The 12,859-nt window shown below is 37.4% G+C and overlaps 1 protein-coding gene across 8 annotated transcripts in view; it reads left to right on the forward strand.

The window, feature by feature from the left end:
• LOC126334978 (pre-mRNA 3'-end-processing factor FIP1) overlaps nucleotides 1–12,859 on the forward strand; it is a 92,884-nt gene that overhangs the window by 53,440 nt on the left and 26,585 nt on the right. For all 8 annotated transcript variants that reach the window (XM_049997775.1, XM_049997769.1, XM_049997768.1 and 5 more), the window contains exons 4-6: nucleotides 255–381; nucleotides 7,016–7,320; nucleotides 10,738–10,992. In XM_049997775.1, the coding sequence (XP_049853732.1) occupies nucleotides 255–381; nucleotides 7,016–7,320; nucleotides 10,738–10,992 (687 nt within the window). The remainder of the gene's footprint in view (nucleotides 1–254; nucleotides 382–7,015; nucleotides 7,321–10,737; nucleotides 10,993–12,859) is intronic.

The following is a 12,859-nucleotide window of genomic DNA, read 5'->3' on the forward strand; positions in this document are numbered from 1 at the left end:
CACTGCAGCATAACAGAACTAACCTAGTAGCTTGAAAATTGAAAGATATAACAACAAATAAACAAAGCATGCGTCATCAATGTAAAATGACAGTACTTCCAAAATAAACAAAAATCTAACTAAGTTGTGAATAATAATTGACTTACCCTCGCAGTTTCAAGTTAATATGTGGACACAGAATTGATATCACCAGATGCATACATACATGTTAAACTGAATTGAAATACAGTAATTTAATTCTTTCAATTCCATAGCAACCAGGAAAATTTTCCATTGAGGAATTTGAAGCTATAGGCACCATTAATGGAGTGCCTGCACATGAATTTAATCTTGATTCATTGGAAGACAAACCATGGAGAAAGCCTGGTGCTGATATTACAGGTAACAGTAGAAGCTTTTCTGAATAGTCTGTGTTATGTTATCTCATGATATAATTTTATGTCATCATGTATGTGTCTCCCTTATTCAGTTTCATTTATATGAAAACAAAAATAGTCTTTTATTTAAACTTCCTACTGTTTGATAAAAATGTTCGTCTTCACTTTAGAAATGAAACCTATTGTTGCGTGATGTAAGTGTGCCTGTTCCAGTTCAGACTCCATGAGAAGATTCTTACCACAATTAAAAAATTCACATTTTGAGCAGAGTATAAAGACATAAAAATTTTAAAAAAATTATATTGATTAAGTTATAAATGGTTTTTGTAAGACAGTCACCATATCCAGGATGCAAATGATAACTCTTTACAGTGTATACAGTGATGCAGAAGTCTAGACAAATGGTTTTATACAGGACATTTTGGCTCTGCCTGGACAGGAATCTACCTCAAATTGGCCTACAAAAACCACTTACACTGAAGTGAATGTACATCACATAAGATTTTTAATATTGTCTTCCTCTTTTTGTGCAAATTATTAGTCGTAGAAACCATTTTTGTTCCAAATTTAATGTAGTTTAATTTCGTACTAGGCTAAACAGTTTACCTAGAGGATGCGGTTTTTGAGTTATTCAAGAGAAACATACTAAAGTGACCTTCAAATGCACCCCCACACTCAACGCCCACCGATCAGGATTTTTGGTATGTTGTTCATGGCACTCCACCCTACCGCTCTACAAAAATTGGAGACTCCATGAATTATAGCCCACATAGGAGGTTTCTTGGTCTTCATTGACTGGGCTGTTATGCCACCAGCTAGTCATACATTTACAAATAGTAAAATTTATGTGTGTGTAAATTTTACCATACAGTTTGGTGAATTTTAACAGTAGAAAATTAACAGCTAAATCTTTTTGTTTGCCTGGCTTTCTTAAAATGAAAGTGCTATGCTTTCAAAGCTAAACATATTATCTTTTGCATAACACATTGCTCTGTCATTACATTTACAGGAAAATTTAAGTCTAAAATTCAGCCCCTGTACATTTTTGTTCACAAAGATCAAAAAGTTGCCGATTGACTGCTTTGAAATTTGATGCAACATTACATGTGATTACATGAGTGTTTTTATATACCAATTTCATTCATGTATACATATGTAAATAAATGTGTAATATGTAATGGGGAATCTTGCTAAGTTCTTGACTGATTGACTTCAGCTTTTTCCACAATACTCTAATGAACCTTCAGACAGTCAGTATGATATGAGGGTGTTACCAAAAGTCTCAAAAAGTACTTGATCTATTTACTTCATAGTTTCACACATACAGATGACGTGCTGTGCTTGCTTTCTTCCTCCCCTGATGGTTTGCACAGAAAACAATAAAATTGTATTTCTGGGTTATCGTAAGAATACTGTTACAGAATCTGAATTTGCAATAACAGTATATAAGGCTCAAGGTTGAGGGGGAGGGTGTGAGTAAAGGGACATAGAGAGCAGATAGACAGAGTGACAGGGCAGTAGGAGATGGGGAGAGAGTGGTGAAGAGAAGATGGACAAGAGGAGGGAGGAAGTGATGGATAGAGAGGGGGGAAGGAGGAGGAGATGAAAAAATAGGGGGAGGAGGAGGTGGAATGAGATGGGGGAAAAGGAGATTAGGATGTACAGGATGTTCCATCTGAAGTTTCAGATGAGATTATCTTGAAACCTATACATCAGGTAAAAATAGTTGGTAAGACTAGTCCGTAAGCTCAAAGGGGGACAGCAAATGATACCACATGTAACCTCCAGCCCCTGTCCACATGGGTTGGGGTGGGGGACAATTTTTAAATCTTAAATAACCCCCCCCCCCCCCCCACTTTTTTTGCAGATTCGGATTCTCCATAAAAAAGTAATCAATCAAGTTTTGTCTGAAACATTTTTTTAAGCCATTGACAGATGGCGCTGAAATTGAGAAAAATTAAAATTGGGGATGAACTCAGATTTATTTAGAATGATCTGAGGAGGACACATTAAATCGATACAAAATGTGCACCAATTCTTTCGTTACGCCAAATTAAGCTCTCTCTTCTTCTTCTTCTTCTTCTTCTTCTTCTTTTCCAGGAGGCGGAATAGTATTAAAACCTCATTAAGGAACTCATCACAATTGCATTACTCACCCGGCTGTTGCGTTGCCGTGGCTAAACTGTGAACTATGGCTCAGTATAAAGGTTGTTGCAATGCAATCAGATGTCACTTCACTTTCAGGTTGTGAAGCGTAAACATCAACTGACAAAAGTAAATTATTTTTTAGCGAAACATGGCTCACTATCTTCCTACAGAGATTGTTGATATGATGTTAATTTTAGGTGAATGCCATAACAATTGCGCTGCAGCGCTGCAGCTGCGCAATTGTATGCAGATCGTTTGCCAAACAGACGACATCCAAGCGAAAACATTATTCGAAACTGCAGTCACCATTCTTGAAATGGATACATGCACCATCCACCTTGACATCGCGATTACAATGAAAATGATGCTCGTACCGTTACTGTCCTCGCCTGTGTTCACCTGGATTCGGAAATTAGTAGTCGTGCTATTCAGAGACAAACTGGAATACCGAAATAAATTGTTTTGAGGATTTTGAAGGCACATAAATATCGTGCATATCATATCACAGAGACACAGGCATTAACACCGAAAGATATGCAAATAGGCGTGAATTTCTGCCAATGGGCCTTGGAAATGATAAGATTTTTTAGATACATTATGTTCACTGATGAATCCACATTCAAAAACAATGGTAAATTAAATCATCATGATTGTCATTATTGGTCCCCTGTCAATCCACACTGGCACAGGCCCGTTGACAATCAACACAAATGGTCATTAATGGTCTTATGTGGAATTTTAAATGGTTACTTGATAGGACCGTAATTTTTTGACCAAAATGTTACTGGGGAATCTCATTTATAACTTCTTCGTGATGATTTGTTGGAGCTAATGGAAGATGTTGATTAGAAACTAGGCAACAAATGTGGTTCCAACAGGACGGAGCAGCTCCCCATTACACTAAAAATGTGCGGAATGTTTTAAATTTACAGTATCCTGGTCAGTGGATAGGATGCAGTGGACCAATTCAGTGGCCTCCATGTTCACCAGGCCTAACATCTGATTTTTTTTCTTGTGGGCTTATTTACAAAATATTGTTTATGAAAGACAGTCCACAACCAGAAACAATACGGAGCAAGGCATTTGAAGAGAGTGTGCAGCCATACCACGGTATGTGCTGCTCAAAACTGTGGGCAACTTTCGCAGACGATTGACTTTATGCATTGAAGCAAATGGGGATAATTTTGAAAAATTTCTTCCTGTCTAATTTCGATTAATTAAGCACCCCAGATTGGGAGAGGCAAGGGGACTCTCACTAATGAAGCACCCCAACATGTGAGAGGCAATGGGACTCACACTAATGAAGCACCCCAGAGGAACATCATTCTACTACGTCCATGTCATTGTTCCTGGGTAACGCTAAAAGTAAGATACAGTACATTTTGTACAAAAATAGCTTAATTTGGCATAACGAAATAATTGGTGCACATTTTTTATCGATTTGAATCGTCTTTCACGGATAATTCAAAATAAATCAGAGTTCTTCCACAATTTTAATTTTTTCTCAATTTCAGTGCCATCTGTCAATGGTTTGAAAAACGTTTCAGACAAAGCTTGATTCCTTTTTTATGGAGAATCTGAATCTGCAATAAAAAGTAGGGGTTTCCATTTAAGTTTTAAAAGTTTTCCCCCGCCCCACCCGGGGGGAGGGGGGGGGGCAGGGGCTGGAGGTAACGTGTAGTATCATTTGATGTCCCCCTTTGAGCTTACGAACTTGTCTTACCCACTATTTTTACCCGATGTATAGTTTTTGAGATAATCTCATCCGAAACTTCAGATGGACCACCCTGTATGTATAGTTCCTGTACATATTAGAAAGACGTGCTTTCTCTTTTCTTTGTTTTCCATTTAACCAGACTGAGCCACAGAAATGTGTGGCCAGGAACAGCTACTTAAAAATATTAATGAAATACAGTTGTAGCATTAATTCTGGATACTTTGCTGAAATGTTTGTTTATTTTAACATAATGGGATTTGGTTGGTTTTGGTATATTAAATTAATAAATTACACTTTTATTTTTTGTTATGATAGGTCCTAATGAAAATTTATCATTTTTAGAGAATGTGATGTTTTATTTTTTATTGAAAATGAATAAATAGATTTAACTGACAATGTTTTTAAAAAACCTTCAGTATTTTATCTGCCTGTGGAGATGTTTTTTATTTCTTCTGTTCTGACAAGTCAATTGATGGAAGTGGTTTGTTATGGCTTTGTCCAGTGAGAAAAAGTGTTATGATCATTATTTTAATCCAGTTGTAGTAATACATTGTTCTTGTTGTTGAAATGTAATGATTCTTTAGTGTGAGCGGAGTTGAGACAGATGAAAGATTGAAAACAGTGGCTCCTGTACTGAAACATGCTTAGGGTCACCAAGGAAATAGATTAAGGCAGTAACACTTCATGAGAAAGATTATAAATATGTAGAAATAGCAAAAAGGTTGGGTGGAGGCTCTACAGATTTGGGTGAGAGCAAAGTTTGCAACCAAAATGAAGAAGCTGGGTCAATAAAAACTGCTCCAAAAATGGCAGAAAACCAATATTTGCAAATCAAGATCATCGTAGAATCTGCAGTCGTTCTCTGCAAGATCATCAGAGTACAGTGAAAGACATAAATGCCATGTTGATATCAGGGATTGAAGTTGTGATCGAACCACCAGACAGAAACTTTGGGAAAATCATTTGTGAGCAAGGGCTCCACGAAAGAAGCCATATATGAACAAAATGCAGAGGCGTTAGCACACAGGGAATGAACTTAAGCAGACTGAGCTAGACACATTTGCAATGATGAGTCTAAGATTAGCACCTTTGGTAGTGATGGAATTAAGTGCTGATCTAAGAAGGGGAAAACAGCTGAAGATGTGAATTGAAGTTCGTGTTAGGGAGAGCGCTGGACTAGGGTAGTCCGAACAGCTACACTGATTATAATGCTGTGGTGGTGTGATGGCTACCATACCTTCCTTGTAAGCAAGGAGACCCAAGTTCAAGTCTCGGCCATGGCAAAAATTTTAATTCATTTCTTCAGCTTCCATCATTATGATGGGGTCAAGTTCATTTGTCATTGACCAGGTGAAGACTTACTGCTTTGGTGCATGACTGCCACTATGAAACATCCCATCTGTGTCATTATGTGTGGCTGCATGGCAGGTCATGGTATTGGACGTCTGGCAGTGTTAAAGGGCAACTTTACCACAAAAAGTACCGAGATGAAGTCTTAGTGTTGGAATTGCTGCCTGTATCAACTATATTTTTGAAGCTAACTGCCATCAGTACATCTTTCAGCAAGATGGTGTGCCATGTCATACCATGAAAATCAATAACAATAGGTCCAGTAACCATGAAATTAATGTGCTGCCCTGGTCTGGCAACAGTACCAACCTAAATCCAATTGAGAACTTGTGGTCAAAGCTTAAAATCACAGTTTCATGATGAAATCCCAGTAACATCCCAGTAACAGAGGTCATCATCAGTTCGTGGTTCAGAATGATCGAACCAGAAAATCTTTGATGCTTGCTGGACTTGAAGCTGCGAAGAGTCTAGGCAATGTTCAAATCAAAAAGATCTCCCATAAAATACTAAGAAACATTACCATCATTTTGGGCCAAGTAATTTGTAACTTTCTGAAACTGTTGAGTTGTGAGTATTTTGTTTGATTTTTTAATTAAATTTTTATATTTGAACTTTTATTTTCAAATAATATATGTTAAGGCATGTTTTCTGAAAATTTGTAGAGAATTATATGGTATAATTCAGCTAAAATAAATTCCTGAATGCAATATTTAATGAATCTCTACAAAGAGTCCAGAATTAATACTATTACTTTAGTTGAATAAGCCATTGGCACAATAGATCAAAAGAGGTTGAATATGAGAAATAAGTCAGTTGGCTACAGATTTTTGTACAGTGTAAAGAGGGAGGGCCATGAACAATACACTAAAAATGCTGACCAATGGGGACTAATTGTGAAATTGGGATGCATTTGAAGGTCACTTTGGGATGTTTTCCTTGAATAATGTGAAAATCACAGTCTCTAGCAAAACTATATCCCAGTACAGAATTACAGTACATTAAATTTTCAACACAAAAGGCAATATTAATTTTTTCTCTTGGACTATAGTTTGCATGAATAGAACAACACAATTTTGAAAATTATGCATAGCATGCATGAGCTGTAGCTTAGGTGGTTTTTCTTGGCCAGTTTCAGATTGTTTCCTGACTTGATGGACCACAAGTCTCCTATTCCAAATTGTTCATCTCTCCTTCCTCCATACCACTGTCGTACATTGTAAACAATTATTGTTTACACCCTGTGTGAATAAAAGGTGCGTGTGAATTAGTACAAAATCACAGGGAAAAATCCAATGGCCTTATACTTACTTTGTGGGACAATGTTTCCACAAACTAAAAGATCACTTCTGCACTTCTTCAGAAACTATCTCAATGTTGGCTTAGCTTAGTTGCAGCGTAACGGAAGAAAAAATCTTTGTTGCAGATTATTTCAATTATGGCTTCAATGAAGAGACATGGCGTGCTTATTGTGAACGTCAGAAACGTATTAGAATACACGAGTCTGGTGTGGGCTTAGCACAGATTGGAAGCACCACTGCTGGTCGTGGTGCCATACCTGTTGCAATCACCAATGACAATTCTAAATATTCAGGTTTTATGGGACCAAAGAAAGCAGGCCCACCTCCAGGAAGAAAAATGGGTGGTACTATTGACGTAATAGGTGGTGGTGGGTTGGCGTCACGAAGAAATTTGGAGAAAGGCACACCACCAAAGGAGAATGTCATTCAGGTACATCCTGATAGAACTGTCACGTATGATGCTTTAAAATTCTGTTAAGTGACATTTCATCCTGTGTAATTTTATTAAGTAACTTTCCATTTTGTGTTGTATTATTACATTTCTTTTTCAATGTAAGTCAAAGATATTTTGTTGATAATAGGGAACTGTCCGTGGGAATTTTCTTGTGTTTTACTGTTGAATAAATCTACAAAATAAAAGAATTATATGTACACCCAGCGCGCGCACACACACACACACACACACACACACACACACACACACACACACACACACACACACACACACAGAGAGAGAGAGAGAGAGAGAGAGAGAGAGAGAGAGAGAAAGTTGAAAATACCTTTATTTACCAAATAGAACAAACAAAACTGAACATATGTGCCATTTTTCTAAGGGTTCTGGAATAAAAATGACATTGGTGAATGCACATTCATGGATCAGATTCAAAATGTAATGAGTAAACAAGGTAAAGGATGTTTGCAGTGTCACCTTCATACCTAAGTATACAGATATATTGTGTCAGTTTCATTTCTTCTTGAGATAATAACAGCGATCATAGTCAAAAGTGAAGAAATGTCAAGTATTCCATATTACATCCTACTGCATGATGCAGGAGAACAGAACACTGTAAAACAGGAAAATCTTGACAATAATGAGTGTCCAACAGAGAAGTGCTGTATGCAGAAACAAAATCCAGAATGCCAACAATTAAAACTGCCATATAACATCTGGTCCAAACTTTGTGAAAAATAGACTGTGAGCACAAATTTGACAACAGAGTTTGCTATATCACTAACAACTTTAAAGACCCACTAGGATTCGATGTGCCACAACACTAGACTATCAGTGTACAGCATGCATGTAGGGACCCATTGCAAGTACTGTTTTGTAATCTATTTCCATAGCTTAGTTTGGGGTTGGGTTGATTTGGTGAAAGAGACCAAACAGTGAGGTCATTGGTCTCATCAGATTATGGAAGGATGGGGAAGGAAGTCGGCCACGTCATTTCAAAGGAACCGTCTCGGCATTTGCCTGAAGCGGTTTAGAGACGTCACAGAAAACCTGAATTAGGATGGCCAGGTGCGGAATTGAACCATCGTTCTCCTGAGAGTGAGTCTAGTGTGCTAACCACTGCACTACCTCGCTTGGTCATAGCTTAGTGGTAAGCTTGGCTGACTACCATTTGGAGGATTGGGATTCGATTTCGGTACTGCCAGGAATTTTTTCATTGGTGGGAGATGGTATGGGATGCACTCAGCCTCATGAGGCCAACTGAGAAGCTATTCAACTGATTAGTAGTAGTTCCAAGGTCAAGAAACCAGACAAAAACATGGATAGCGGTGTGCTGGCCACATGCCACTCCATACCACATACAGTGATGCCATTGGCAGAGGATTACAAGGTGGTCATTGGGTCCAATTTGCATGTCTAAGACCAGAATGTGGAATTTTGCTAACTTATTGCACTATTTTGTTGATATTGAATACATCAGCTTACCATTTACGTGTAGTTGTGTATATTAGATATGGAATACTGGATAGGTGAAGCAGAGAGATTCTTGCCCCAGTAAGTTATCAGTGAACCACACAATTCAGCGTGTAAGAAGCAGAAGTATCCAATAGGTAGATAATACATGGCAAGTAAATGTATTGTAACATAGCTCGCATTTTATTTGTTGATTTAGTAATTTCCACTTTAAAATGTATTTAAACTAAAGTCCCAGATGGCTGTTTGACTAAAAAGACAACACTGGCCAAACACATCTGTTATTTCAGTGAATGATAAGAGAGTGTCCAATGCAGTCTTTATATCCAAACAACAGCTGGAGGGGTCCTAGATGTTTGCCAAATGAGAGCACCACTATGCAACTCGTAGTTTATCTTCAGAAAAGATAAAAAATTATCAATATTTGGAAGGATTTTTTTCTATTAGCAGTTTTCATACATAAGTTTTCCTCTTGTTTGTTGTGCGTAGACGCTTGAATCTTTATTACTAAGAGTTATCACATTGTAACCAAACAGTAATAATGAGAAAATAGTAGTTGGAAGTATCATAGTAAAGAGCACGTGAATAACCTGAGTTTTGCCAGGTCACCAGCGTTGCATTCTTCACTATGAAAAAGTTGGGATGTAAAAGAGAGTGAATGGTTTATTCTCATACAGACAAAGAACAAAGAAGCTGCTCTGAGGGATACCAATAATCTGGTTTGAATAACTAATGGGAACTATGGAAGAAATGCTTGATGAACTTTCTGAGGAGATTGGAATAACAAAAAGAGAATGTTATGATTGCACATGTAATAGATGAACAAGAAATCAGTGATAACCATTAGATCATAAAGAAATGGAAGATGGTATTTGAATATTGTGGTGAAAAAGAGCATCCTTCATTAAGAAATAGGCCAAAAATAAAAATCATATATGTAAAGATCAGATGACACAAGGGCCAAAATAATGAAGAAACAGGAAGCTAGTACAAATAAACTCAAGCAGAGAAGATGGGCTTCATTTATGTGTGTAACTACTATGTATATATTTCTACTATGCAGGAGAGCAGATATCCTATAAGGGATTGTTGTGAACCTCCAGTATAGAAATTATGCTTTCATGATTGTTGGTAATTGACACATGTGCATTTAAAATATGAAGTTTCGTTAAATGAACATAAATTTCTGAAACTGATTTATATATGGTATGGTGTATATAGCTCACAGAAGATTTTTACCCGAACTACCTGATCATCAGTAATCCAAATGTGATAACATCATACAATAATTTTCTGGAATATTGTTGTTTAATATTTTGAGATTTTGGTAATGTTTGTGTATTTTCAACAAAGAAACAAATGAAAACGTAGTCGCTTAGGACATTTTTCTTGAATTCATGTTCTTATCAAGAAAATATCTTAAGTTATTGGATTTAATGGGAGAAAAGATTCATGTCAGAATGTGTATCTTGAGCACTTTATTATTAGTAATTGATATTGGGGAGCTTATAATTTTATTGTGCCAATGGGACTTCGGGAAGTAAAATTTTTATTGTAAATCATGTATGATAGTGAACATTACCATAAAAAAGTGAAAACAGATCCATTTAACCACTCTTTCTCTACCTCTAAAGCAAAGATAAAATAATTGACTTCTGAAGGATGGGTAATATTTCATAACACATTAAAACTCCATACGACCGGCACAGCCATTAGTGTCATCCAGTAGTCGATCATCCCCCATAAGGAAGAAATCAAAATAAATTCATAGTTTACTCTTGCAAACAGCACACCTTATTTTGTATAGAATTTTCATGCACTTGTTGCATCAGACAAAGCTGTTATTTGTATCTTTTTTCTTGGGATAGATATGTGAGAAATACGATCACTGAATAACTTCCTTTATGTTGATTTGCATTGCAGGTTATGACAGCAGATCGACGGGAATATAGTAGAAAACCACCATTTCCAGACATGACTGTACCACCACCAACTACAATTCCGCCAGCATTTGAACTGCCTCCTCCTCCACATGGCGTAATACCTCCAGTACCAACATCATTTCCTCCACCTCCCCCACCACACATTGAGCCATATGGAAGTGAATTCTACACGCCAGAGGCAGATCCTTACTATCAGTCTTATGAACCAACTCAGGACTCTCAGTGGAATGATCCTGTAAGTATCATTTAATTATTTCTTGTTTTTATTTTTTCTAGATAAGGTGTAAAATAAAGATAATGACTTACCATATGTGAGGGGTGGACATAAAGTTTTAATTGTAGCCTTGAAAAAATAAAACTTCAATTAAGAAATTTGGTGTGATGTTAATCCTTCTCTATGTATTGAACCTCCATTGTGATGCTTTTTCCGTGTTGGTAGATGACTTGGCAGAGACCTTGATTGAAGGAGTCTGCGTTTTTGCTGTTCATTGTAAAGGGGCAGAAACACCCTCTGGGACAGACTCCTGTAACCTCATTAGGCAATATTTGTAGTATGCTTATGTGACAGTTTGCTCCTTACAGCCAAAATCTTTCAGCATGACACCATGGCATTCCCAAAAAATGGTCAAGTCACCTTGCTTCATGATAGTTGAGTATTTGCCTCTATAAATGGCAATGAATCTACTTTTTCACTGCTTTCTTTGCTCTTTCACCTTGTGGGTCATACTACTTGGGGGCATAGCTCTCATCAGTGGTGGTAGGCAGCTAAATAAGTCATCTGGCTTGATCTGACTCAGCTGCAACATTTGTGCTGCTGCCTCAGTTCAGCAGACTCTTTGAGTGGGGGTGAGCAGTTGTGAAACTAAGTGGACAGCAAACTTAGTCATTTCCAGAGTCATGTGCAAGACTTGCTTGACTTTTCACATTTCCCAGTATCACCTCAATTTGTACACACACCAGAGCACCAGAAAGTCTATTGCTGGCTCTTCACCTAGGGATGGTCTCCCACTTTGTTCTTTGTCATTCAGACTCATTTCACCACACTAGAAGTGCCTGTGCCACCTAACCACTGCATTATGTGAGCGCCTGGTAAATGCCATGCAGGGTAGCCTAACGGTCTGAGGCGTCTTGTCGTAGTGCGCACGGCTCCCTGCATCGGAGGTTTGAATCCTCCCTCGGGCAGATGTGTTTGTGCTGTCCTTTGCGTAAGTGAGTTTAAGTTAAATTAAGCAGTATGTAAGCCTAGGGACCGATGACCTCAGCAGTTTGGTCCCATAGGAACTTACCATAAATTTCCTAAATTTCCTGGTAAATGTCGTGTCTTGAGCCCACTTCCATTTTTTTACAAGTGAAGTATGGCTTATATATATTTAACATGCACAAGAATGATTGGAAGAGTTTTCTCTATCGCGTTAACAACATTTCTCAAATGATCTTTCACTTTTATTAATTTATAAGGAAAAGTATCTCAAATATGCAGGGAGTGTTGGCATTGGCTGATAATTTCAGAAATTTAAAATGGTTCAGCTACCAGGAAACTTGTTCTTATAGCGGCATCAGAGGCAACGGGAAGGAGGAAAAATCATTCAACTCAAATTTCACAACTTACCTGATGAATTAGCACTCATATTGTCACATCAACAGTAGACCATTGTGTTACCAAGAAAGAGAGAAATTGTGAAAAGTAGCATTATACAGTGATTCTGCCGTTCACAAAGACTATAGCTATGGGAGGAAAGAAAGTGTTGGAAAAATCATCTTAAGTAAGAATGTTCTAATCATAAAGGTATTTGGATTCCATATGACAAACTAACAATAAATCATAATTTTTGAAAGTTGTATAAGTCTGCAGTGACATTACATTATGTAACTAGTTTTGGAAATAAATATCCTGTGAATTGGAAGGAACCTAGAAAAGTGTGTACTAAAACGTGTTTTGGAAAACGTGAAATGCATGGCCGGGAGTGCATAATAGCAGAAATAGGAATGCAAATTGTTGAAGAGAAAATGGTTAGTGGGAGTTGGCTATTCTGCTAAGTTAGAAAGATACTTTTGGACATTTCATGTTGTACACATAGAGGCAATGGAACACTAATACAATA

Source organism: Schistocerca gregaria, chromosome 2, assembly GCF_023897955.1.
Source record: "Schistocerca gregaria isolate iqSchGreg1 chromosome 2, iqSchGreg1.2, whole genome shotgun sequence".
NCBI classification, from domain to species: domain Eukaryota; kingdom Metazoa; phylum Arthropoda; class Insecta; order Orthoptera; family Acrididae; genus Schistocerca; species Schistocerca gregaria.